The 27,207-nt window shown below is 40.2% G+C and overlaps 4 protein-coding genes and 1 long non-coding RNA gene across 16 annotated transcripts in view; 4 read left to right on the top strand and 1 right to left on the bottom strand.

The window, feature by feature from the left end:
* The window catches only part of LOC131894591 (uncharacterized), a 40,593-nt gene extending 34,437 nt beyond the window's left edge, over positions 1 to 6,156 (top strand). For 3 of the 4 annotated variants that reach the window (XM_059244908.1, XM_059244907.1, XM_059244904.1), the window contains 2 exons: positions 1,623 to 1,684; positions 5,548 to 6,156. In XM_059244908.1, the coding sequence (XP_059100891.1) occupies positions 1,623 to 1,684; positions 5,548 to 5,585 (100 nt within the window). In that variant the 3' untranslated portion in view covers positions 5,586 to 6,156. The remainder of the gene's footprint in view (positions 1 to 1,622; positions 1,685 to 5,547) is intronic. The other variant, XM_059244906.1, reaches the window with a different exon arrangement.
* On the bottom strand, positions 913 to 27,207 carry LOC131894596 (uncharacterized). The gene is made up of 3 exons (XR_009374959.1): positions 26,884 to 27,207; positions 10,902 to 10,978; positions 913 to 1,043 (listed from the first exon to the last, which is right to left on the bottom strand). It is a non-coding gene; the product is annotated as an uncharacterized LOC131894596 (long non-coding RNA).
* Positions 2,863 to 4,202, top strand: LOC131894592 (branched-chain-amino-acid aminotransferase, cytosolic-like). The gene is given in 1 exon segment (XM_059244909.1): positions 2,863 to 4,202. A coding segment is annotated over 1 exon segment (1,011 nt). The 5' UTR covers positions 2,863 to 2,877; the 3' UTR covers positions 3,889 to 4,202.
* The window catches only part of LOC131894589 (uncharacterized protein PF3D7_1120000-like), a 72,199-nt gene continuing 51,234 nt past the window's right edge, over positions 6,243 to 27,207 (top strand). For 3 of the 9 annotated variants that reach the window (XM_059244902.1, XM_059244900.1, XM_059244901.1), the window contains exons 1-6: positions 6,243 to 6,346; positions 7,343 to 7,404; positions 9,795 to 9,831; positions 11,542 to 11,603; positions 15,672 to 15,705; positions 17,573 to 17,637. In XM_059244902.1, coding sequence (XP_059100885.1) covers positions 6,306 to 6,346; positions 7,343 to 7,404; positions 9,795 to 9,831; positions 11,542 to 11,603; positions 15,672 to 15,705; positions 17,573 to 17,637 — 301 coding nt within the window. In that variant the 5' untranslated portion in view covers positions 6,243 to 6,305. The remainder of the gene's footprint in view (positions 6,347 to 7,342; positions 7,405 to 9,794; positions 9,832 to 11,541; positions 11,604 to 15,671; positions 15,706 to 17,572; positions 17,638 to 27,207) is intronic. The other 6 variants (XM_059244903.1, XM_059244899.1, XM_059244898.1 and 3 more) reach the window with 4 other exon arrangements.
* LOC131894595 (branched-chain-amino-acid aminotransferase, cytosolic-like) lies at positions 12,674 to 14,004 on the top strand. Its single transcript, XM_059244910.1, is given in 2 exon segments — positions 12,674 to 13,205; positions 13,413 to 14,004. Coding segments are annotated over 2 exon segments (996 nt in total). The 5' UTR covers positions 12,674 to 12,801.

Genomic DNA, 27,207 nt, shown 5'->3' with positions numbered 1-27,207 from the left:
GCTTGCTGTGTCTTACAGTCCCTATGGTATTATGAATATAATTTTAGACTGAGAACTTGTTCATTTTTGTTCATATAGACACAAGTTTTACACTCAACTATCATTTCCCAAGCACTAACTCTCTGCTTTGGTAAAGGAACCTTTCGTGTTACTCACACTTATTAATATCAAATCGACTCTCCTTACTTATTCAAAAACATTCTGAAGTCAGCATTGAACCTAGACTTTCACTAGCAGTTATCATTTTTGACATCTTTTTTTTTTTTGACATCATCTTTCCTGAGAGCATACATGATTTGGGATCATTCTGAATTATCAGAAGGTATCAGAGGCAGCCAACATTTGACTTTCCTTCTCTGATACCAGAATTACATGCAAAGTCCCTTTGTATCAGGTATAGCACCCAATTTTCGATGGTGAAGACCCACTCCATCCTTTTCCCAGAAGAGCTCCATTCATCAATTGTTTCATCAGTGATCTGTTTTCCCCCATAATGAGTCCTATGAATCTCAAATCTTAACCACAACAAGACTACTAGTTATCTCTGTCTAAAGAGTTTTTTCCTTCCCTGTTATTTGGACATAAACACAGAGGTGAAAGCACATTTGTGTCCATGATCTGCTAGCCTAGACACTGCTTAGGTAGAGAATTTAACCTTCATTTCAAGCCAGTTCTGTCCTCGGTATAGTTGACTAGGTCCATAATAGAGGACATTGTTATCTTCTTTAATGGGGCTGTATATAATAAAACATCTGTTACATATTATTAAATAGCTGATTTACTCCAAGATTTACTCAAATCCCCAAGTTGGCAGAGTTAATTACCCATGTAATGATTCATAATTTTCTGGTAGCTACATTTCAAAGACACACCTTGAATGTTAAGTTCTACTTGGAATTCTAAATAGCTCCACAGCAAATAACAAAAACTATCCACCAGGTTTAATTTTTGTCTTCATGTTATTACCTTGTTTAGTCTTTGTAGAAATCCTTGCTTAGCACGTAAACAGCCAGATTGTGGTGCAGGATTCCCTCCTGAATGGGCTGTCAAGGAAAGGTTTGAGAGTTAGAGTGTTAGCAGAAGTGGGACTCTATTCCATGGTCTGCAAACCAAGCTCTTGGGAGGTAACACCACAGTCACTGAAATGCCAAAAGTATGACAAAGAAGGTGCTGTGGTGCTCTAAGGGCAAGGAATGGGGATGGAGTCAGGATATTAATTCCATTGAGCATGTGACTATAGAACCACCAGTTACTGTAGCCATCGAACAAAGGCTGTGAAAGAACCAGTGTTTCTTCTGTCTGCCTGCCTCTGACTCTCTGTCTCTCTTTCTCTCTGTCTCTCTGTCTCTAGCCCTCTCTCTGTCTCTCTGTTTCTCTCTGTCTCTCTGTGCTTTTGTTGAGGTATTTTTTTGTGGCTGAGTTCTTTCTTTTCTTCAACACAAGAAAAAGTTGTGAGGAAAGAGTCACCCACTACAGTCAAAATGTTGAAGAACTTATTAGTAGCTGTTTGTAAATTTATAGTGTAAGTTATGTTATGAACTGAAACAAAAACAAATTCAAATCATTGGGTAAATGTTTTTTTAAAATGGTTATTAAATTATCACTTTTAAAATCTGTCACAGTGAAGAAAGACATCCAGGAGAGCTACAATCGATACTTAAAAAGCCTGTCCAGATCAGTACAGGTAAGATTAATAGTGAATACTCTATTGGTCCTACCCTAATTAAAAAAAAGAGTAACAAGTTTGTTTTTTCCAGAAAAAAAAAGGCCAACGAAATCCAATATAAATGCAGTTATATTTTTTCTTAATTTGCTTCTTAACAGTTGTAGAATTTAAAATCTGTTAAGTTCTTTCTAAGAAATTACAGTCTCAAACCCTATCATCTGAAACATGTTTGTTTGTTTTTTAACATGAGCTATTGACGAATGTAATATTTTTGTATAAATATGAAAATGATGTTTAACCTAGTCCAAATGTCCTGTATATCCACTTCATAGCAAGATGGCTCTGTTATAAAATGGATTGTTTTTCAGTTGTTATAGTAAACGCATCATTTTTTTTGCTATGTATTATTATATAGCAATGTGATTATGTTTAAAACCAAAAATGCAATATCCAATTACCTTCATTAATTTTTGTGACTAGATGTAATTAGGATGATCAGATATTTTTCCATTCTGTAATTTCTCAATTTAGACGTATTAGACAATTGACATATTGTCTTACTGTTACCTTTAAGTATCTGCCACTTAATGTGAATGTGTCTTGAAACAGTATGTAATAGGCTCAAGGAATAACTTTTAAAAGTCAATGGATTTTGAATTTTGTAGGCAGTACAAAATGGATTGAACACTGCCATTGTGAGCATTCTAGACAAGTGCTTTCCCTATTGGCTATGTTGCCAGCACCTAGGGTATGATGACACATTTTTTATATGTTGTAAGACACACTTTCCGGCCAGTGCTTCTGGGCCCTCCATGTGCTTGCCCACAATCGCATGACTGCACGCACCCACGACAGGGAGATGCTGCAGCTTCTGCGCTCCTCCCTGTGCTGGGTGCTCGTCAGTGGCTCTCTGTTCGGACCTCCAGCGCCCGCCCCGCGGAACAGCAGCCCTGGGTTTCACGGGGATTCGCTGTGCACCACGTGTCGCCGCCGCGCCACGCATTCCCACGCGTCCGCAGCTTGCCGTGGCCTGCTTGCCCCGGGGAACTGCAACCCTGGCCCCCCAGGACTGCAGTAATGGATGCGCGGCACCCTTCGCTGGAGAATGAGGATCAGAAGTGGCTGAGACTTTTAGGGCCAAAGACCTTGTCATTACATCAGCCACTGTCTTGAAGGAAAAGCCAGACCCCGACTCTCTGGTGTTTGGAGCTATGTTCACCGACCACATGCTGACGGTAGAGTGGTCCTTGGCATCTGGATTGGAGAAACCTCACATTAAGCCTTTTGAAAACTTGTCTATACATCCTGATGCCTCAGTTTTACACTATGGCGTGGAACTGTATGAAGGCTTGAAGGCCTTTCGAGGAGTCCATAACAAGATCCGGTTGTTTCGGCCTGAACTCAACATGAAGAGAATGTGCCGATCTGCTCTGCGGGCCACTTTGCTGGTGTTTGACCAGGAGGAGCTTCTGGAATGCATTCGGCAGCTTATACAGATAGACCAAGAGTGAGTCCCCTATTCCACCTCTGCCAGTCTCTACATCCGCCCCACGTTTATCGGGACTGAGCAATCTCTTGGAGTCAAGAAGAAGCCATCCAGAGTCTTGCTCTTTGTGATCCTGAGCCCTCTGGGACCTTATTTTTCTAGCGGAACCTTTAATCCAGTGTCACTGTGGGCCAATCCAAAGTATGTCAGAGCCTGGCAAGGTGGAACTGGGGAGTGCAAGGTCGGCGGCAATTATGGTGCGTCCCTTTTGGCACAGTGCGAGGCAGCAGAGAATGACTGTCAGCAGGTCCTCTGGCTGTATGGCAAGGATGACCAGATAACTGAAGTGAGCACGATGAATCTGTTCTTCTACTGGATAAATGAAGATGGAGAGGAAGAGCTGGCGATACCTCCACTAGATGGCATCATTCTCCCAGGTGTGACCAGGCAGAGCATCATAGTTCTGGCACAACAGTGGGGTAAATTTAAGGTGTGTGAGAGATACCTCACCATGGATGACCTGACCCCTGCCCTGGAGGGGAAGAGAGTGAAGAAGATGTTTGGCTCAGGGACGGCCTGCGTCGTCTGCCCGGTTTCAGACATTCTCTACAAGGGCCAGATGCGGCACATTCCAACAACGGAGAATGGTCCCAAGCTTGCAAGCCACATCTTGGGAAAGTTGACTGATATCCAGTACGGAAGGGTGGAGAGCAACTGGACAACAGTGTTACCCTGATGGAAACCCCATTGGTTTGGTCATGTGCCACAGAAGACGGACCTCTGCCCTCAACCGTGACCACCTGTTAGTAGTTTTGCATATTGCAGTTGCAGAGTTCATGTTTTACCAAGTGGAGGTTTTTTCTTGAGCCACAGAAAATTGCCAATGCCAAATGTCACCTGTAAACGTGGTAGTAATTGCTTCCTGTAGCATTCTCTGGAAAGATGATGATAAATGCCTATCCTTGTCCTGAAAAAAAAAAAAAAACAGATACACTTTCCAGAAAATATGCCACAGTAGCAGGAAAGTTGAGAAAACAACACTATTATCAAGTAGGCAACATTGACTACAGGGTCCTGGCCCACTGAGTCTGGACAAGATTCTAACAGTGGAGAGAATGCTACAGAATTTGTGCTTTCAGCGACTGTAACCACAGAATCTTTCACACCTATCTTGCCTTTGGAAGGCAAACCAGGGAGAGATAGTGTAGATGAAATGGAATGACCCTCTTCACATAAGAGATGAGGTGAAAAGTGGCAGCCAGTATTACTATAACATGGGTGACTTTCTTTTATATTATTTCAACACGATATTATTGAACCTCCCTTGTGGTGATGGGGACTGACCAAGGCCTCCCACACGCTGAATGTAGGCTCTACCACTGAGCTGCATTCTCAGTCCATTTACTGGTGGGACAAATGCTCACCTCAGTCAATTGCAGGGTCAAGGAAATGACACTGGACTTTTGCATACTGCAAATGAAGCCAACAAGAATTGATTTTCTTTCTTTTTGGAGGGCAGAGTGTTAGCATAGAGTGAAAGCTCAACTCATTGATGGTTTACACGTGGAAACATAAAAGTGTTTCATGTGAGATACTACTCCCTTGAAATGGCTGCTTTGCGCCCATGCTTCTTCCATGATTCTCTCACTGGAGATCCAGTTCAGGGTGCACAACTGCTAAGGGACAACCTTTCCAGTAGTTCTTATGGTGGGAGGTGATGGGAGCTGATGCTGAGCTCCTTTACACTGCACAGGCATGAGGGACTCTAGCTAGAATGGAGGGGCTTCTTAGCATCCTCCTCAGATGGGGACAAGGAGACAAAGCACACTGACCTCTCCGGAGTTTTGCCACACTGGCAGGTGGAAATTCTTCCCAAAGGTGTTTGTCCTTGGTCTGTTTGCATCTCCTATGTTCTGCTATGCTGCAGAGGGCAGTCACCATAGACTTAGCTTCCTTGTGTCTGGAATTTTCATCCTCAATGGAGCAAGTTAAACTCAATCCTTGGAGAAGCCTCTTTCACTCCTATACAAGATGAAAATATTCATAATTTCTAGCACCATTAGTCTACAGACAAAACAACAACAGCAACAAGGTGCAGTTTGGGATACTGATCAGGTGTAGATGCCAGTTCCTCTGTCTGGTAGGGTCATAGGTATTTGCACAATTTGTTATGATTATTAACTTCTGGTAATGTTGTCTCTTTGCCTTTGAAATATACAGGAAAATGGAAATTAAGAGTTCTCCATATATTTATTGTATATAAATCAATATTCACATGAAAGACTATCCAGAAATGGTGTCAAAGTATATGTGGTAGCAAAACTTTAGCCTTGGCATTTAATAGTTGTATTTTTCTGCAGTTGTTTATAGCACATTTTGTCTTTTTCTTTCATAGTGAATGCAGGAACTGAACAGAAGACTCCAGTCAGGTAAGAGTTTATGGGTTTTAAAATACACTGTATATCTGGAGATATCAAATTTGGAAATCACACTGTTTTCCTCTGTGTAAGTCAATTTCACCATCTTTATTCTTCCTTTATTCACAAGCTGAATAATTATTTGTAGAGCACACAATCTTGCAATTACTGATTACACCTGATGCAGTGTGAAATACTGTTAAGAATCCATGGCTAGAGAGATGGTTCAGTAAAGAAAGTGCTTGCCATGCGTGTGTCAGACTGGGAGTTTGGATGCCCAGAAGTCACATGAGGCCTGATGGTCTCATGTGCATCTGTAATCTTGAGGAACTTAGAGTGAGTTGGAAGGGAGACAGAGAATCCCCCAAATTTGACTCAATAATTATTTGGGGGTGTGCATTCATGGACAAGACACAGCAACAAAAAAAAGGTTGAAGGTGAAGGTTGACCTTCCCCGCAGTTTGTACTCTAATTGCCAAACTATGCACCCTGGCATGCATGTATGTACCTGAAATCACATATGCATGCAAGTGCACTGCCCATAACATGCTATGCACATGTATTTAAAGTATCAGCTTCAGGTCATTCATTCAGATCACTAGTATGTTTGGGCCAAGTTATCTGTTGGCAAGAGTGTGAGTAACAAGGCATGCTCAAGACTCTCCCAGGCATTGCTGAAGATCTCTTCAGAATGGCCTTATGGACATGTTCTGCACAGACATAAAGAGCCTCCTCAATGAGTTCCACAACGGTGCTGAAAACCAAGGTCGGTGGAAGGTAGGAGAACGAATAGGTTTATTATTACCAACAACAAGCCATGAAGTCTGGAGTTCTGAACTGTAGTTTGGATAAAGTGGTGCTGAGGGGACAGCGTTGCTCCCCACTGTGCTATAAAGACTCAGCATTACAGAATTGCTTGTTGAGCATAAAAGTAGCCATTTGACAGCTTCATCATATACTTGTGAATAAACTATCAAAAAGCAGCTTTAAAGCACCAAAAATGTGGTGGCTTCTGAGAGTGCTGGCCCTTCAGTGCTTAGAGCTATGAATCAGTTTCATGTTCTACCCACCAACCTCTTGGGAGGGAGCATGAGACTCAGTGAAATACCTAAAAAGTTTCCTGATAGTGAAGGGACCATGGTGCTCTAGGGTGTGGGAAAGGAATTAAACAGGAGCATTAAGTGCATTGAGCACATAAACAAAGTCAGCAGTTCCTGCAGCCATGGGAACAAAGTGTGTGGAAGAACCCCTGTCCCCTCCTGTGTGTGATCATTAATTTCTGCCCTCATGTCCAGTTCCACTTTGTTGTGTTCTTGTTTCTCTGAGGCACAAAGATGCATCATTAAGTTATTTGAGATCGTTCTGACTCTTTTTAATGTAGGTACTTATAGCTACTGATTTCTTTCTGAGTATGTCGTTCATTGTATACCAAAGATCTAGCATGGAATATTTTAAATTCATTCAATTTTAGACAATTTAAAATTTCTTCTTAAAGCCTATGATGTATATAACTCATTGCTCAAACGGAGAAAAATCTGAGTTAAATGCCAGAGTTTTGCCAAAGGCTTTAATCTCAGAACTCAGGAGGCAGAATGCAGGCATATCTCTTTAAGTTCAAGGCTTACATGGTCCACATACTAGGTTTCAGGTCAGCTGGGCTACATAGTGAGATCCTATATCAGATAGGGACTCAAAAGTAAAGCATTTAGAGCACTTGCTAAATGTCTTTCATACTAATAGTACAATAATGATCAATTTTAACATATGTCACAGCAAAGGAACATCTGTCAAAGAGCCAGAACAGAGAAACAAAAAGCATGTGAGAGTCAACACAGGTAAGATTTTTATAGTGAACTACTCTATCTGTTCCTAACTACCCTAAATAAAACAAATAAGAGTGAAAATTTTAACACCCCCAAAGGAGTTAAGGAAATCAAATATAAATGCAGTTATTTTGTTTTAAATTTTGTTTCCTAACATTCTGGAAATATCAGAATCAATTAAACATTTCTAAGCACTTTCAACCATGAAAATATACCGTCAAAAATGTTGCTCATTTGATTTGACACTGATACATGTACTGTCTTGGTATAAAGGAGAAAACTGTTTAACCTGGCAGGGGACCTCCATAAGCACACTAGCAAATTGGACTGTTATAAAAACTGATTTTTTTCTTTCAGTTTTTATAACAAATGCTTCATCCTTTGTGCTGCATATGATTACAAACTTGAATGTTACTAAAACGTAATTATGTCACAAACTTAATAATCAGTCACTTTAATTAATTTCTTGCCTAATGAGGTAATTACAGTCATCTTGGTGTTTTATTTATCTTGCAATTTCTCACTTGAGATAGATTCCACACGCTTAATTAAGTTTATCTTTAGTCCTGTCCCATAGTAGACTGACAATGCTGAGTCATAGAAAGTGTAATAGACTTTAAGAAGACTGTCAATCCTTATATGTTCTTCTGTTCTTTGTTTCTTTCTTTGGTTTTGGGTTTTTGAAGTTCTGGGATTGAATGCATGGCCTTGTGAATATTCTAGGTTGCACCCTTCATATTTACTCGACCCTTATAATGTTTTCCCTTGAGTTTTGTTAAGTACATAAGGGTATGATAAAAACATGGCTTACACACTGAAAAGCACAATTTCCAGAGAAACTTTGGACATGAAGGGAGAGTTGAGCCAATGACATCATTCTGTATGTCAAAGAATTAGCTGCATCTCCACTGAGTCTAGAGAGACTCTCTGACAGTGGAAGGAACACTGCAGAGTTTGTATTTCAACAACTGTCATCACAGTGTCTTTTATACCTAACTTGCCACTGTCAGCCACACTAGGTAGTAAATCCAAATGCCTTCTTCCCTTCAGAGGTAAGACAAAAAGTGTCAGTATTATGGTAATGCAGGTAAATTTCTAGTATCACGTTACTGTGAATTTTGTTGTTCTCTGCACTTATAGTGATGAGGGCTGACTGAGGGCTCCCACATGATAGGCGTAGGCTTTACCACTGAGCCACAGTCCCAGCCCATTTGATAGTGGGTCAGATGCCCTTCCTGAGTCATGGGGAATGCTAAGAAGGTACAGAAAGTTTCTCTTGAAACAAGACAAAAAGAGGAGTAATTTTCATTTATGAAAGACAAACTGTCAGTGTACAGTGAAAACTTGAGTGAGTTCCTATTTTGTGGACACAGACATGTAAATTGATTCCAGGTCAGCAGGAGACCCATGGGATGTGGTGCTCCACCCCACCGATGTTCCTGCTGCTCTCTCACTGTGAGATACAGCTCGCCGTACATAACTACTTGAAGGATTCATTCCAACAACTGTTTTTATGGGAGATGACGGACACTGTAATGACCGTGTTTTAAGCTGCACATGAGTTTGTGAACAGAGCTGAAACTAAGGGGCCTCTTTCCCAAAAAGGATGAGGAGAGTAAGCACATTGTTCCCTCTTCAGCTTTTTGTAAAGGTCTTTGTCCCTGGTCCGTTTCTGTCCGCCGAATTCATCATGCTGCGAAGGACAGTTGCTGTACACCCAGCTTCCCGGGCTAGGGCTTTTTACCTAAACTGAACAATATCAGCTAAAGGACAGTTGCTGTACACCCAGCTTCCCGTGCTGGGGCTTTTTACCTAAACTGAACAATATCAGCTAAAAAGCTGAAGAAACTTCTTTGTGTTTTTGAAGGAAAAGAAAGAGGATTATACAGTTTAAGAAATTTTCCTTTTTGGTTTTTTATGTTATGTGACTAATCTTTTTGTTATGAAGCTCTGGCTGTCCTAGAACTCACAGAAATCTCTCTGGCTCTGCTGCCACCTTGTGTTAAGGGTATGCACCACCACACCAAATCAAGAATTCTTTCTAGTACTTTTAGCCCAGAGTCAAACAACAACAAGAAGCTATTTTGTGACTCAGTCAGTTTGAGGTCCTGAGTCTGGTAAGGATACTGCTCTCTCTGTCTGAGATTGTTTAGTTAGGATCATCACAGATCTGCATAGGAGTTTATTTTTAGGCTTTAATGCTTGATAGATTGCTCTCTCTTTGAGTTTAAATATACCGTGAATGGAAGTAAGAGCTCTCTGTGAATTAATTGCCTACAACTGAATGTTTACTCTAGAATAGTCTACACATTGATCTTAATGGAATTGATATTGATAATGAGTTTATTTCCATTTATATATTTTTGTGGAATTATAATAAACCCATTTTTCTTTATCTTTAGAAGTGCAACACAGTACTGATCCAAAGCCTTTCTGCAAGTAAGATTTAAGAGATTTAACAGTACATTAACATTAGGGAGATTCAAAGATAAGAGACTAATTCCTGTTTGGTGTGCTCTGAGTTAGGTACTCTATACTGGATGCTTGCTGTGTCTTACAGTCCCTATGGTATTATGAATATAATTTTAGACTGAGAACTTGTTCATTTTTGTTCATATAGACACAAGTTTTACACTCAACTATCATTTCCCAAGCACTAACTCTCTGCTTTGGTAAAGGAACCTTTCGTGTTACTCACACTTATTAATATCAAATTGACTCTCCTTACTTATTCAAAAACATTCTGAAGTCAGCATTGAACCTAGACTTTCACTAGCAGTTATCATTTTTGACATCTTTTTTTTTTTTTGACATCATCTTTCCTGAGAGCATACATGATTTGGGATCATTCTGAATTATCAGAAGGTATCAGAGGCAGCCAACATTTGACTTTCCTACTCTGATACCAGAATTACATGCAAAGTCCCTTTGTATCAGGTATAGCACCCAATTTTCGATGGTGAAGACCCACTCCATCCTTTTCCCAGAAGAGCTCCATTCATCAATTGTTTCATCAGTGATCTGTTTTCCCCCATAATGAGTCCTATGAATCTCAAATCTTAACCACAACAAGACTGCTAGTTATCTCTGTCTAAAGAGTTTTTTCCTTCCCTGTTATTTGGACATAAACACAGAGGTGAAAGCACATTTGTGTCCATGATCTGCTAGCCTAGACACTGCTTAGGTAGAGAATTTAACCTTCATTTCAAGCCAGTTCTGTCCTCGGTATAGTTGACTAGGTCCATAATAGAGGACATTGTTATCGTCTTTAATGGGGCTGTATATAATAAAACATCTGTTACATATTATTAAATAGCTGATTTACTCCAAGATTTACTCAAATCCCCAAGTTGGCAGAGTTAATTACCCATGTAATGATTCATAATTTTCTGGTAGCTACATTTCAAAGACACACCTTGAATGTTAAGTTCTACTTGGAATTCTAAATAGCTCCACAGCAAATAACAAAAACTATCCACCAGGTTTAATTTTTGTCTTCATGTTATTACCTTGTTTAGTCTTTGTAGAAATCCTTGCTTAGCACGTAAACAGCCAGATTGTGGTGCAGGATTCCCTCCTGAATGGGCTGTCAAGGAAAGGGTTGAGAGTTAGAGTGTTAGAAGAAGTGGGACTCTATTCCATGGTCTGCAAACCAAGCTCTTGGGAGGTAACACCACAGTCACTGAAATGCCAAAAGTATGACAAAGAAGGTGCTGTGGTGCTCTAAGGGCAAGGAATGGGGATGGAGTCAGGATATTAATTCCATTGAGCATGTGACTATAGAACCACCAGTTACTGTAGCCATCGAACAAAGGCTGTGAAAGAACCAGTGTTTCTTCTGTCTGCCTGCCTCTGACTCTCTGTCTCTCTGTCTCTAGCCCTCTCTCTGTCTCTCTGTTTCTCTCTGTCTCTCTGTGCTTTTGTTGAGGTATTTTTTTGTGGCTGAGTTCTTTTTTTTCTTCAACACAAGAAAAAGTTGTGAGGAAAGAGTCACCCACTACAGTCAAAATGTTGAAGAACGTATTAGTAGCTGTTTGTAAATTTATAGTGTAAGTTATGTTATGAACTGAAACAACAACAAATTCAAATCATTGGGTAAATGTTTTTTTAAAATGGTTATTAAATTATCACTTTTAAAATCTGTCACAGTGAAGAAAGACATCCAGGAGAGCTACAATCGATACTTAAAAAGCCTGTCCAGATCAGTACAGGTAAGATTAATAGTGAATACTCTATTGGTCCTACCCTAATTAAAAAAAAGAGTAACAAGTTTGTTTTTTCCAGAAAAAAAAAGGCCAACAAAATCCAATATAAATGCAGTTATATTTTTTCTTAATTTGCTTCTTAACAGTTGTAGAATTTAGAATCTACAACTCAAAATTACAGTCTCAAACCCTATCATCTGAAACATGTTTGTTTGTTTTTTAACATGAGCCATTGACGAATGTAATATTTTTGTATAAATATGAAAATGATGTTTAACCTAGTCCAAATGTCCTCTATATCCACTTCATAGCAAGATGGCTCTGTTATAAAATGGATTGTTTTTCAGTTGTTATAGTAAACACATCATTTTTTTTGCTATGTATTATTATATAGCAATGTGATTATGTTTAAAACCAAAAATGCAATATCCAATTACCTTCATTAATTTTTGTGACTAGATGTAATTAGGATGATCAGATATTTTTCCATTCTGTAATTTCTCAATTTAGACGTATTAGACAATTGACATATTGTCTTACTGTTACCTTTAAGTATCTGCCACTTAATGTGAATGTGTCTTGAAACAGTACGTAATAGGCTCAAGGAATAACTTTTAAAAGTCAATGGATTTTGAATTTTGTAGGCAGTACAAAATGGATTGAACACTGCCATTGTGAGCATTCTAGACAAGTGCTTTCCCTATTGGCTATGTTGCCAGCACCTAGGGTATGATGACACATTGTTTATATGTTGTAAGACACACTTTCCGGCCAGTGCTTCTGGGCCCTCCATGTGCTTGCCCACAATCGCATGACTGCACGCACCCACGACAGGGAGATGCTGCAGCTTCTGCGCTCCTCCCTGTGCTGGGTGCTCGTCAGTGGCTCTCTGTTCGGACCTCCAGGGCCCGCCACGCGGAACAGCAGCCCTGGGTTTCACGAGGATTCGCTGTGCACCACGTGTCGCCGCCGCGCACGCATTCCCACGCGTCCGCAGCTTGCCGTGGCCTGCTTGCCCCGGGGAACTGCAACCCTGGCCCCCCAGGACTGCAGTAATGGATGCGCGGCACCCTTCGCTGGAGAATGAGGATCAGAAGTGGCTGAGACTTTTAGGGCCAAAGACCTTGTCATTACATCAGCCACTGTCTTGAAGGAAAAGCCAGACCCCGACTCTCTGGTGTTTGGAGCTACGTTCACCGACCACATGCTGACGGTAGAGTGGTCCTTGGCATCTGGATCGGAGAAACCTCACATTAAGCCTTTTGAAAACTTGTCTATACATCCTGATGCCTCAGTTTTACACTATGGCGTGGAACTGTATGAAGGCTTGAAGGCCTTTCGAGGAGTCCATAACAAGATCCGGTTGTTTCGGCCTGAACTCAACATGAAGAGAATGTGCCGATCTGCTCTGCGGGCCGCTTTGCTGGTGTTTGACCAGGAGGAGCTTCTGGAATGCATTCGGCAGCTTATACAGATAGACCAAGAGTGAGTCCCCTATTCCACCTCTGCCAGTCTCTACATCCGCCCCACGTTTATCGAGACTGAGCAATCTCTTGGAGTCAAGAAGAAGCCATCCAGAGCCTTGCTCTTTGTGATCCTGAGCCCTGTGGGACCTTTTTTTTTTTTTTAATTTTTATTTTGCAATACAATTAAGTTCTACATACAGGCACAGATTCCCTTGTTCTCCTTCCTCCCGCCCTCCTCACCTTCCCCCCAGAAAACCCCCCTTTCCAATCTCCTCCAGGGCAAAGCCTTCCCCACAGACTGAGATCAACCTGGTGGACTCAGTCCAGGTAGGTCCAGTCCCCTCCTCCCGGGACCTTATTTTTCTAGCGGAACCTTTAATCCTGTGTCAATGTGGGCCAATCCAAAGTATGTCAGAGCCTGGCAAGGTGGAACTGGGGAGTGCAAGGTCGGCGGCAATTATGGTGCGTCCCTTTTGGCACAGTGCGAGGCAGCAGAGAATGACTGTCAGCAGGTCCTCTGGCTGTATGGCAAGGATGACCAGATAACTGAAGTGAGCACGATGAATCTGTTCTTCTACTGGATAAATGAAGATGGAGAGGAAGAGCTGGCGACACCTCCACTAGATGGCATCATTCTCCCAGGTGTGACCAGGCAGAGCATCATAGTTCTGGCACAACAGTGGGGTGAATTTAAGGTGTGTGAGAGATACCTCACCATGGATGACCAGACCCCTGCCCTGGAGGGGAAGAGAGTGAAGAAGATGTTTGGCTCAGGGACGGCCTGCGTCGTCTGCCCGGTTTCAGACATTCTCTACAAGGGCCAGATGCGGCACATTCCAACAACGGAGAATGGTCCCAAGCTTGCAAGCCGCATCTTGGGAAAGTTGACTGATATCCAGTACGGAAGGGTGGAGAGCAACTGGACAACAGTGTTAACCTGATCAAAACCCCATTGGTTTGGTCATGTGCCACAGAAGACAGACCTCTGCCCTCAACCGTGACCACCTGTTAGTAGTTTTGCATATTGCAGTTGCAGAGTTCATGTTTTACCAAGTGGAGGTTTTTTCTTGAGCCACAGAAAATTGCCAATGCCAAATGTCACCTGTAAACGTGGTAGTAATTGCTTCCTGTAGCATTCTCTGGAAAGATGATGATAAATGCTTATCCTTGTTCTGAAAAAAAAAAAAAAAAAAAAGACAAACTTTCCAGAAAATATGCCACAGTAGCAGGAAAGTTGAGAAAACAACACTATTATCAAGTAGGCAACATTGACTACAGGGTCCTGGCCCACTGAGTCTGGACAAGATTCTAACAGTGGAGAGAATGCTACAGAATTTGTGCTTTCAGCGACTGTAACTACAGAATCTTTCACACCTATCTTGCCTTTGGGAGGCAAACCAGGGAGTGATAGTGTAGATGAATTGGAATGACCCTCTTCACATAAGAGATGAGGTGAAAAGTGGCAGCCAAGCCAGTATTACTATAACATGGGTGACTTTCTTTTATATTATTTCAACACAGTATTATTGAACCTCCCTTGTGGTGATGAGGACTGACCAAGGCCTCCCACACGCTGAATGTAGGCTCTACCCCTGAGCTGCATTCTCAGTCCATTTACTGGTGGGACAAATGTTCACCTCAGTCATGGGCAGGGTCAAGGAAATGACACTGGAATTTTGCATACTGCAAATGAAGCCAACAAGAATTGATTTTCTTTCTTTTTGGAGGGCAGAGTGTTAGCATAGAGTGAAAGCTCAACTCATTGATGGTTTTCGCGTGGAAACATAAAAGTGTTTCATGTGAGATACTACTCCCTTGAAATGGCTGCTTTGCGCCCATGCTTCTTCCACGATTCTCTCACTGGAGATCCAGTTCAGGGTGCACAACTGCTAAGGGACAACCTTTCCAGTAGTTCTTATGGTGGGAGGTGATGGGAGCTGATGCTGAGCTCCTTAACACTGCACAGGCATGAGGGACTCTAGCTAGAATGGAGGGGCTTCTTAGCATCCTCCTCAGATGGGGACAAGGAGACAAAGCACACTGACCTCTCCGGAGCTTTGCCACACTGGCAGGTGGAAATTCTTCCCAAAGGTGTTTGTCCTTGGTCTGTTTGCATCTCCTATGTTCTGCTATGCTGCAGAGGGCAGTCACCATAGACTTAGCTTCCTTGTGTCTGGAATTTTCATCTTCAATGGAGCAAGTTAAACTCAATCCTTGGAGAAGCTCCTTTCACTCCTATACAAGATGAAAATATTCATAATTTCTAGCACCATTAGTCTACAGACAAAACAACAACAGCAACAAGGTGCAGTTTGGGATACTGATCAGGTGTAGATGCCAGTTCCTCTGTCTGGTAGGGTCATAGGTATTTGCACAATTTGTTATGATTATTAACTTCTGGTAATGTTGTCTCTTTGCCTTTGAAATATACAGGAAAATGGAAATTAAGAGTTCTCCATATATTTATTGTATGTAAATCAATATTCACATGAAAGACTATCCAGAAATGGTGTCAAAGTATATGTGGTAGCAAAATTTTAGCCTTGGCATTTAATAGTTGTATTTTTCTGCAGTTGTTTATAACACATTTTGTCTTTTTCTTTCATAGTGAATGCAGGAACTGAACAGAAGACTCCAATCAGGTAAGAGTATATGTGTTTTAAAACACACTGTATATCTGGAGATATCAAATTTGGAAATCACACTGTTTTCCTCTGTGTAAGTCAATTTCACCATCTTTATTCTTCCCTTATTCACAAGCTGAATAATTATTTGTAGAGCACACAATCTTGCAATTACTGATTACACCTGATGCAGTGTGAAATACTGTTAAGAATCCATGGCTAGAGAGATGGTTCAGTAGAGAAAGTGCTTGCCATGCGTGTGTCAGACTGGGAGTTTGGATGCCCAGAAGTCACATGAGTCCTGATGGTCTCATGTGCATCTGTAATCTTGAGGAACTTAGAGTGAGTTGGAAGGGAGACAGAGAATCCCCCAAATTTGACTCAATAATTATTTGGGGGTGTGCATTCATGGACAAGACACAGCAACAAAAATAAGGTTGAAGGTGAAGGTTGACCTTCCCCGCAGTTTGTACTCTAATTGCCAATCTATGCACCCTGGCATGCATGTATGTACCTGAAATCACATATGCATGCAAGTGCACTGCCCATAACATGCTATGCACATGTATTTAAAGTATCAGCTTCAGGTCATTCATTCAGATCACTAGTATGTTTGGGCCAAGTTATCTGTTGGCAGGAGTGTGAGTAACAAGGCAGGGTTCAAGACTCTCCCAGGCATTGCTGAAGATCTCTTCAGAATGGCCTTATGGACATGTTCTGCACAGACATAAAGAGCCTCCTCAATGAGTTTCACAATGGTGCTGAAAACCAAGGTCGGTGGAAGGTAGGAGAACAAAGAGGTTTATTATTACCAACAACAAGCCCTGAAGTCTGGAGTTCTGAACTGTAGTTTGGATAAAGTGGTGCTGAGGGGACAGCGTTGCTCCCCACTGTGCTATAAAGACTCAGCATTACAGAATTGCTTGTTGAGCATAAAAGTAGCCATTTGACAGCTTCATCATATACTTGTGAATAGACTATCAAAAAGCAGCTTTAAAGCACCAAAAATGTGGTGGCTTCTGAGAGTGCTGGCCCTTCAGTGCTTAGAGCTATGAATCAGTTTCATGTTCTACCCACCAACCTCTTGGGAGGGAGCATGAGACTCAGGGAAATACCTAAAAAGTTTCCTGATAGTGAAGGGACCATGGTGCTCTAGGGTGTGGGAAAGGAATTAAACAGGAGCATTAAGTGCATTGAGCACATAAACAAAGTCAGCAGTTCCTGCAGCCATGGGAACAAAGTGTGTGGAAGAACCCCTGGCCCCTCCTGTGTGTGATCATTAATTTCTGCCCTCATGTCGAGTTCCACTTTGTTGTGTTCTTGTTTCTCTGAGGCACAAAGATACATCAGATTTAAGTTATTTGAAATTGTTCTGACTGTTTTTAATATATGTACTTATAGCTACTGATTTCTTTCTGAGTATGTCGTTCATTGCATACCAAAGATCTAGCATGTAATATTTTAAATTCGTTCAATTTTAGAGAATTTAAAAATTTCTTCTTAAAGCCTATGATAAATTATTACTCAAAGAGAGAGACATCTAAGTTAAATGACATGCCATCAAATGCACCTAACAAACATCTATAGATCATTCTATCCTTACATTCAGAACCATCATTCTTCTTACCTGTGCAAGGAATATACAAAAACTTATGAAGAGTGAACAACAGAGTATTGTGTGTGGTGTTTTAATCAGGGTAAAAATTATTGCCCTGTCTTTGACATGAGGAAAGCATTCTCTAATCATAGTTAACCACTGAAGCACAAATTATTATTTTGTAAATGACTAATGTAAGATATATTGGGAAATCAAAAAGAAAGAATTAAGAGTATTTGTTAAATGTTTTTCATGTGAATTTAAATGTTACTTAAAAATACTTCACAGTGAAGCTATGCCTTTGAAGCAGATGAAGTCTGTTAACAGAACAAAGTCTGCAGAGTTCCGTGAAGGTAAGAGTAAAAGTCTTTAATGAGTATTTATGTGTGTGAGCGTTTTTCTTGCGCATGTACAAGCAATACCACATTTGTGCTTGGTGCCTGTGGAGGTCAGAAGATGGCGTTGGAACTCTTGGAATCCTTGCACCTGGACTTATGGTGGTTGTGAGCCACCATGTGGTGCCTGTGAACTGGACCTGGATCCCTTTAAGAGCAAGCTGTGCCCTTAACTGCTGAGCCATCCCTCTAGCCCTAGGCAAACTTTTGAAAATGAATAACTCTAACACTAAATAAAAATAAAAATGTGAACAGTTTAAAAAGTGAGTAAAGGAAACCACATGAAAATTGTAGTTACATTGCTTCTTAGTCTATTTTTTTAGCATTTTTGAATGCAGAATTACTAAGAAAAATCTCAAATCTAAAAACATATCTCTAAAAAATATTGGTGTATTTCATTTTAACAACTGATATCATTGTAAAAATAAGAAAAAACCCTGCTACACAGTATGTGTTCCTTATAGTCACACAATAACAAGTTGACTTTTTATAAAAATAGATATTTCGTTTAGTTTTTAACAATAGATACATTGTATTGTGTATGCATATTAGTATATAGTTAAATATCACTAAAATATTATTATATCACAAACAAAGGGTACAATATTTAGTCATTTTTATTATTTTATGCCTAATAAAATAATATAGTCATCTGAATAAAATATAAAATAATGATTTATTTCTGTTTGTGGAGAGCAACAGTTGACTTATGGGGAAAGAGTTAGTGAGTCGGTAGTTTATATGTGTAGTCACATAAATTCGTTTCAGGCCAGATAATACTCTCACAAAAACTTCTGTCCTGTGTCTTCTCTGCTTTTCTCTCACTAAGAGATGCAGTTCAGGATACACAAATATTAAGGGTGGGATCTTTCCCTAGTTCTGTTTATGAGAAGCAATGGAAGCTAATGAAGATAATTATCCTTTATACTACAGGGAAGACAGGGACCAGAGTTAGAACTGGAGAGTTTATTAGCATCTTCTCCAGAAGTGAACAAGGAGAATAAGTACGTTTACCTCTCTCAAGATTTCCTACACTGGCAGTTTGATATTATTGTTGTTGTTGATGATGATGATGATGATCATGACGATGATTTATGATGTTGATGAAGATGATGATGATGGTGTTCATGATGATGATGTGTTGTTCATGATGATGATGATGACAATGGTTTTGTTTTTCCAGACAGGACTTCTCTAATTCAGCCTGGCTGTCCTGAACTCACTCTGTAGACTGGGATGGCCTCCATCTCAGAGGTCCACCTGCCTCTGCCTCCCAACTGCTGGGAGTAAAGACATGTGCCACCACAGCCGATTCTAGATATTCCTTGGAAAGATTTTTGTCCCTGGTTTGTCTCTGTCTCCAGTTTCCATCATGCTTCATGGGATAGTCATCAAAACCTAGCTTCCTTATTCCAGAGAGTTTTCATCTTAAATGAACATTTTTTTAAATTAAAAGTTATTTTTTCATTTTGCATACCAACCACAGTTCCTACTCCCCTGCCATCCCATTTCCCACACCCTGCCCCCTCAGAGAGAGTAAGGCCTCCCCTGGGGAGTCCACAAATTCTGGCATATTAAGTTGAGGTAGGACCAAACCCCTCCCACTGCATCAAGGTTGAAGAAGTTATCCCACCATAGGGAATGGGCTCCAAAAAGTCAGTTCATGCACCAGGGATAAATCCTTGTCCCACTGCCAGGGGCCCCACACACAGATCAACTACAGAATTGTCACTCACATTCAGAGGGCCTTTTTTAGTCCCATGCATGCTCCCCAGCTGTCAGTCCAGAGTCCCTGAATTCCCACTAGCTTGGGTCAACCATCTCTATGGGTTTCCCCATTATGATCTTGACCTCCCTTGCTCATATAATCCCTCCACTCTCTCTTCATCTGGACTCCAGGAGCTCAGCCCAGTGGTTGGCTGTGGATCTCTGCACACTCTTCCATCAGTGTTATAGATGAAGGTTCTATAATGACAATTAGGGTAGTCATCAATCTGATTACAGGGGAAGACCAGTTCAGGTACCCTCTCCACTATTGCTTGGAGTCTTAGCTGGGGTCATCCTTGTGGATTCCTGGGAATTTCCCTAGCACCAGGTTTCTCCCTAATTCCCATAATGACTCCCCCTAACAATGTATCTCTTTCCTTGCTCTCCCTCTCTGACCCTCCCCCAACTTGGCCCTTCCCTTCCCAACATTCTCATTCCCCCCACCCACAACATACACCCAGTTAACCCAGGAGATATTATTATTTTCCCTTCCTAGGGTGATCCATGGATTTCCCTCTAAGGGCCCTCCTTGTTACCCAGCTTTCCTGTGGCTGTGGATTGTAGCCTGGTTGTCCTTCACTTTATAGCTAATATCCACTTATAAATGAGTGCATACCATATTTGTCTTTCTGGGTCTGTATTACCTCACTCAGGAGGATTTTTTTTTCTAGTTCCATCCATTTGCCTGCAAATTCATGATGTCATTGTATTTTTACCACTGAGTAATACTCCCATTGTGTAAAAGTACCACATTTTCTTTATCCATTCTTCAGTTGAGGGGTATCTTGGTTTTTCCAGGTTCTATTCCAGGCTATTATGAATAATGTTGCTATGAGCATAGTTGATCAAAAGTCCTTGTGGTATGATTGTGCATCATTTGGGAATATGCCCAAGAGTGGTATTGCTGAGTCTTGAAGGATATTGATTGCCAATTTTCTGAGAAATTGCCATACTGATTTCCAAAGTGGCTGTACAAGTTCGCACTCCCACCAACAGTGGAGGAGTGTTCCCTTTACTCCACATTCTCTCCAACATAAGCTGTCATTTATGTTTTTGATCTTAGTCATTCTGACAGGTATAAGATGGTATCTCAGAGTCATTTTTGATTAGCATTTCCCTGATGGCTAAGGATGTTGAGCAGTTCCTTAAATGTCTTTCAGCTGTTTGAGATTCTTCTGTTGAGAATTCTCTGTTCAGATCTATATCCCATTTTCAATTGGATTATTTGGTTTTTGATGGCTAATTTCTTGAGTTCTTTATATATTTTGGAGATCAGCCCTCTGTCAGATGTGGGGTTGGTGAAGATCCTTTTCCATTCTTTAGGCTGCTGTTTTTTTCTTATTTACTGTGTCCTTTGCCTTACAGAAGCTTCTCAGTTTCAGGAGGTCCCATTTATTAATTATTGCTTTCAGTGTCTATGCTACTCATGTTTAGGAAGTGGTCTCTTGGGCCAATGTGTTCAAGGCTACTTCCTACTTTCTCTTCTATCAGGTTCACTGTAACTGGATTTATGTTGAGGTCTTTGATACTTTGGACTTGAGTTTTGTGTTGGGTGATAGATATGGAGCTATTTGCATTCTTGTACATGCTGACATACGTTATGCCAGCAACATTTGTTGAAGATACTTTCTTTTTTTCCATTGTACAATTTGGCTTCTTTGTCAAAAATCAGATATTCATGGGTGTGTGGATTAATGTCAGGATCTTCAATTTTATTCCATTGATCCATGTGTCTGTTTTTATTCTAATACCAAGGCATTTTTATTACTATAGCTCTGTAATAGAACTTGAAGTCAGGGTTGGTAATGACTCTAGAGGTTCCTTGATTGTACAGGATTATTTTGGTTATCCTGGGTTTTTTGTTTTTCCACATGAAGTTGAGTATTGTTCTTTTGACATCTTTGGAGAATTGTGTTGGGATTTTTATGGAAATTGCAATGAATCTGTAGATTGCTTTTGGTAAGACTGCCATTTTTACTATGTTGATCCTACCTATCCATGAGCATGTGAGATCTTTTCATTTTCTGATATTTTCTTCAAGTTCTTTCTTCAAAGGCCTAAAGTTCTTGTCATACAGGTCTTTCAGTTGTTTGGACTGAGTTATCCCAAGACATTTTATGTTATTTGTGGATATTGTAAAGGGTGATGCTACCCTGATTTCTTTTTCAGCTCATTTATCATTTGTATATAGGAGGACTACTGATTTTTTTTTTTGAGTTTATCTTGTGTCCCACCACATTGCTGAAGGTGTTTACCAGTTGTAGGAGTTCCCTGGTAGAATTTTGGGGTTGCTTATCTATACTATCACATTATCTGCAAATAGTGAAAGTTTGACTTCTTCCTTTCCAATTTGTATACCCTTGATCTCCTTTTGTTGTCTTATTGTTCTAGCTAGAACTTTGAGTACTATATTGAATAGATATGGAGAGAGCGGACAGCCTTGTCTTGTTCCTGATTTTAGTGGAATCACTTTGAGTTTCTCTCCATTTAGTTTGATGTTGACTGTTGGCTTGCTGTATATTGCCTATATTATGTTTAGGTATATTCCTTGTATCACTTATCTTTCCAAGTCCTTTATCATGAAGGTGTGTTGAATTTTGTCAAAGGCCTTTTCAGCATCTGATGAGATGATCATGTAGTTTTTTCCTTTCAGTCTGTTTATATGGTGGATTACATTGACAGATTTTTGTATGTTGTACCATTCCTGCATCTCTGGGATGAAGCCTACTTGGTCATGGTGGATAATTTTTTTGATGTATTCTTAGATTCGGTTTGTCAGTATTTTACTGTATATTTTTGCATCAATGTTCATGAGGGAGATCGGTTTGTAATTCTCTTTCTCTGTTGTGTCATTTTGTGTTTGTATGTCAGGGTGACTGTAGCCTCATAAAAAGAGTTTTACAATGTTTTTTTCTGTTCATATTGTGTGGAACAATTTGAGAAGTATTGGTATTAACTTTTCTTTGAAATTCTGGAAGCATTTTGTGCTGTAACCATGTGGCCCTGGGCTTTTTTTGTTGGGAGAATGTTAATGACTTAAAATGGTTATAGGACTATTTAAATTGTTTGTCTGGTCTTGATTTAATTTTGGTAAGTGGTAACTATCCAGAAAATTATATTTTCCAATTTTGTGGAGTACAGGTTTTTGAAGTATGACCTAATGATTCTTTGGATTTCCTCAGTGTCTGTTGTTATATCCCTCCTTTCATTCCTGATTTTGTCAATTTGGATATTATTTTTCTGCCTTTTGGTTAGTTTGGATAAGGGTTTGTCTATCTTGTTGATTTTCTTGAAGAACCATGTCTTTGTTTCATTGATTCTTTGTATTGTTCTCTTTGTTTCTATTTTATTGATTTCAGCCCTCAATTTGATTATTTCCTGTTGTCTACTCCTCCTGGGTGAGTTTGCTTCTTTTTGTTCTAGAGCTTTCAGGTGTGCTGTTAAATCCCTAATGTGAGATTTCCCCAAATTCTTTATGTGGGCATTTAGTGCTATGAACTTTCCTCTTAGCACTCCTTTCATAGTGTCCCATAAGTTTGGGTATGTCATGCCTTAATTTTCATTGAATTGTAGGAAGTTTTTAATTTCTTTCTTTTTTTTCTTTTTTAATTTTTGTTTTGCAACACAATTCAGTTCTACATATCAGCCACAGATTCCCTTGTTCTCCCCCCTCCCACACCCCTCACCTTCCCCCCAGCCCACCCCCCATTCCCACCTCCTCCAGGGCAAAGCCTCCCCCTCGGATGTAAAATGAATAAAAAATTCTTAATAAAAAAGAAAGAAATTCCCCACAACAGAGAATTTCTTTCTTTTTTATTAAGAATTTTTTATTCATTTTACATACTAATTACAGATCCACCTCTTTCCTCCTCCTGTTCCTCCAGCCTTCCCCTGACCCAATCCACCCCGCATGCCCTCCTACAAGAAGGTAAGGCCTCCCATGGGGAGTCAGTAGAGGCAGGTACATTCAATAGAGGCAGGTCCAAGGCCCTCCCCCTGCATCAAGGCTGTGAGAGGTGTCCCATCATAGTTAGTGGGCTCCAAAAAGCCAACTCATGCACCAGGGATGGATCCTGATCCTACTGCCAGGAGGCCCCTTAAGCAGATCAAGTTACACAACTGTCTCACTTATGTAGATTGGTGAAATTCTTTCTTTATTTCTTCCTGACCCAGTGATGATTCAGTTGAGTATTATTCAGTTTCCATGAGTTTGTAGGCTTTCTGCAGTTTGTGTTGTTGTTGAAATCTAACTTTAAGCCATGGTGATCTGATAAGAAACAGGGGGTTATTCCATTTTTTTTTGTATCTGTTGAGATTTGCTTTGTGACTGAGTATGTGATCAATTTTAGAGAAGGTTCCCTGAGGTGTTGAGAAGAAGGTATTATTCTTTAGCGTTTGAGTGAAACGTTCTACAGATATATGTTAAGTCAGTTTGAATATTAACATCTGTTAGTTCCCTCATTTCTGTGTTAAGTTTCTCTCTGGCAGTCCTGTCCATTGGTGTGAGTGGGTTGTTGAAGTCTCCCACTATTAGTGTGTGGAGTTTGATGTGTGATTTAAGCTTTAGTAATATTTCTTTTACAAATGTATTTGGGGCATAAATATTCAGAATTGACATTTATCTTGATGGATTTTTTCTTTGATGAGTATGAAATGTTCTTCTCCATCTCTTTTGATTAATTTTATTTTGAAATCTATTTTGTTAGATATTAGGATAGCTACACCAGCTTGCTTCTTAGGTCCATTTGATTGGAAAAACTTTTCCCAAACCTTTACTCTAAGGTAATGTCTGTCTTTGAAGTTGAGATGTGTTTCTTGTATGCAGCAGAAAGATCTTTTTTTTTTTTATTCATTCTGTTAGCCTATGTCTTTCTGTAGGTAATTGAATCCATTGATATTAAGGGATATTAATGATGAGTGATTATTAATTTCTGTTATTTTTGGTTTTGTTAGTATGTGTGTTTCCCTTCTTTTGGATTTGCAAATGTGAGATTATTTATTGCCTGTGTTTTTGTGGGTGTAGCTAAATTCCTTGTGTGGAAATTTTCCTTTTAGTACTTCCTGAAAGGCTGGATTTGTGGATAGGCATTGTTCACATTTGGTTTTGTCATGGAATATCTGTTTTCTCCATCTATGGTGATTGAAAGTTTTGCTGGGTATAGTAGTCCTGGCTGACATCTGTGGTCTCTTAATGGCTGCAAAATATCTGGTCAAGACCTTCTGGCTTTCACAGTCTCCATTGAGGAGCTGGGTGTTTTTCTGATAGGTCTACCTTATATGTTGTGTGACTTTTTTCTTTTGCAGCTCTTAATATTCTTTCTTTAACTGATATGTTTAGTATTTTTATTATTATGTGGTGAGGGTATTTTATTTGGGTCCAGTCTATTTGGTGTTTTGTAAGCTTCTTGTACCTTCATAAGCATGTCCTTCTTTAGGTTGGGAAAGTTTTTCTTCTATGATTTTGTTAAATATATTTTCTGTTCCTTTGAGCTGAAATTATTCTCCCTCTCCTATCTGTATTATTTTTAGGTTTGGACTTTCATGTTGTTCCAGATTTCCTGGATGTTTTGTGTTAAGAATTTGTTGGATTTGACATTTTCTTTGACTGATGAATCTATTTCCTCTATCATATCTTCAATGCCTGAGATTCTCTCTTCTATCTCTCATATTCTGTTGGTGATGCTTGCATCTGTAGTTCCTGTTTGTTTATCCAGATTTTCCATTTCCAGAATTCTCCTGGTTTGTGTTTTCTTTATTGCCTCTATTTCAATTTTCAAGTCTTGAACTGTTTCCTTCACATTTTTTATTTTTTTCTCTGCTTTCTTTAAGGGATTTATTGATTTCTTCCAATTGTTTGTTTGTCTTTTCATTGATTTCTTTAAGGGAATTTTTTTATTTCTACCCTAAGGGCCTCTATCATTTTCATAAGGTTATTTTTAAAATCGCTTTCTTCTGCTTCATCTGCATTGGGATGTTTAGGTCTTGCTATTGTAGAACCACTAGGTTCTGGCCATGCCATGCTGCTCTTTATGTTGTTGAATGTATTATTACACTGCCATCTACTGGGTTTGGGGTAATTATAGGCTGTGATGGGTCAGGAGGTGCGTGGAAAGTGCCCCAGGTCCTATGGCCTAGGGTACAGAGCTGTCCAGCTGGGAGAGCAGCCACTCACTTCTTCCTCCAATTGGTGCAGGTGGGGGCTGTGCCTCCGGGGCCCTCTGATGCCACGGGGGATGGTGGTGGAGCAGGCTGACCACAGAAGACTTGCCTGATGACCAGCTGCTGAGGCTATAATGGGTGGAGCTTAACTGAACAATTTTAACTAAGTAGCTGGAGAAGCTTGTTTCTTTACAAATTGAAAACATGTACTCAGTATTCGCTGGACACAATTCAGTGGTAAGCAACAACAACTACTACAACATGCTGCTTCTTTGATACAGTTATGTTATGACACTGATTCTGGTAAGGATGCCACTTTCTGTGTGTCTGAAGATGGTCAGCTAGGTTCATGGCCATTGTGCATAGTGGTTTATTTTTAAGTATTGACATTCAATAAATTGATGTTTTTTCCTTGTATTGGAAATATAAAAAGAGGTATAAGTATTAATTGTCTATTCATGAATATTCACTCAGGAATATGCTATAGGAGAGGCTCAATGCAATACATACTAAAAAATTACTAGTCTTTCCATTTTATTCTGCTATAGTTTTCTATACTTGTTGTGAAATATGTTTTTCTTTCTCTCTAAAAGCTGATGACCAGAATCGTTGTGTGGTTTGGGTATCAGGGTGACTGCGGCCTCTTAAATAAGTTTGACAACCTTCTTTTGGTTCCTATTTGGTGGAATAATTTAAGGAGTATTGGCATTAATTATTCTTTGAAGACTGAGAAAATTCTGCAATAAAACTCTCTGGCCTGGGTTTTTCTGCTTGGGAGACTTTTAATAGCTGCTTCTATTTCACTAGGGCATATAGCTCTGTTTAAATTATTTATCTGATCTTTATTTAACTTTGGTAAGTGGTACACATCAACAAAAATATCCTTTTATTTTGTGTTTTCCAATTTATTGGAGTACAGGTTCTTAAACTAGGTCTCCTTATGGTCCTCTGGACTTCCTTGATTTCTGGGTTTTATTTCTCCTTTTTTCTTTTCTTTTCTTTTTTTCATTTTTCATTATTAAGAAAGTTTCTACTCACTTCACATACCACCCACAGATCCCACCTCCTACCTCCTCCTACCCCCACCCAGCCCTCTCTCTCAAGCCACCCCACATCCCTACATCTCCCAAATCAAGGTCTCCCATGGGGAGTCAGCAGACCCTAGCACTCTGAGCATAGGCAGGTCCACTGCACCTAGGCTGCACAAGGTATCACACTGCAGGAACCAGATTCCCAAAAGCCTGCCCATACACCATGGATGGATCCCGATCTCCCTACCTGGGTGCCCCCCAAACAGTTTGAGCCAAACAACCGTCTTCCATATCCAGAGGGCCTAGTCCAGTCCCGTGGGGGCTCCACAGCCACTAGTCTACAGTTCATGGGCTTCCACTAGTGTGGCCAGTCATCTCTGCATGTCTTCCCGTCATGATCTTGATGTCCCCTGCCTGCAGAATCCCTTCTCTCTCTCATCAATTGGATTTCCAGAGCTCAGCCTGGTGCCTGGCCATGGATCTCTGAATCTGCCTCCATCAGTCACTGGACAAAGGCTTTATGATGACAGTTAGGCTATTTGCTAGACTGGTCACCAGAGTAGACCAGTCC

Source organism: Peromyscus eremicus, chromosome 17 (genome assembly GCF_949786415.1).
Source record: "Peromyscus eremicus chromosome 17, PerEre_H2_v1, whole genome shotgun sequence".
Classification (NCBI taxonomy): Eukaryota; Metazoa; Chordata; class Mammalia; order Rodentia; family Cricetidae; genus Peromyscus; species Peromyscus eremicus.
Note: the sequence above shows the minus strand (reverse complement) of the source record. Positions and strands in the feature narration are given on the sequence as shown.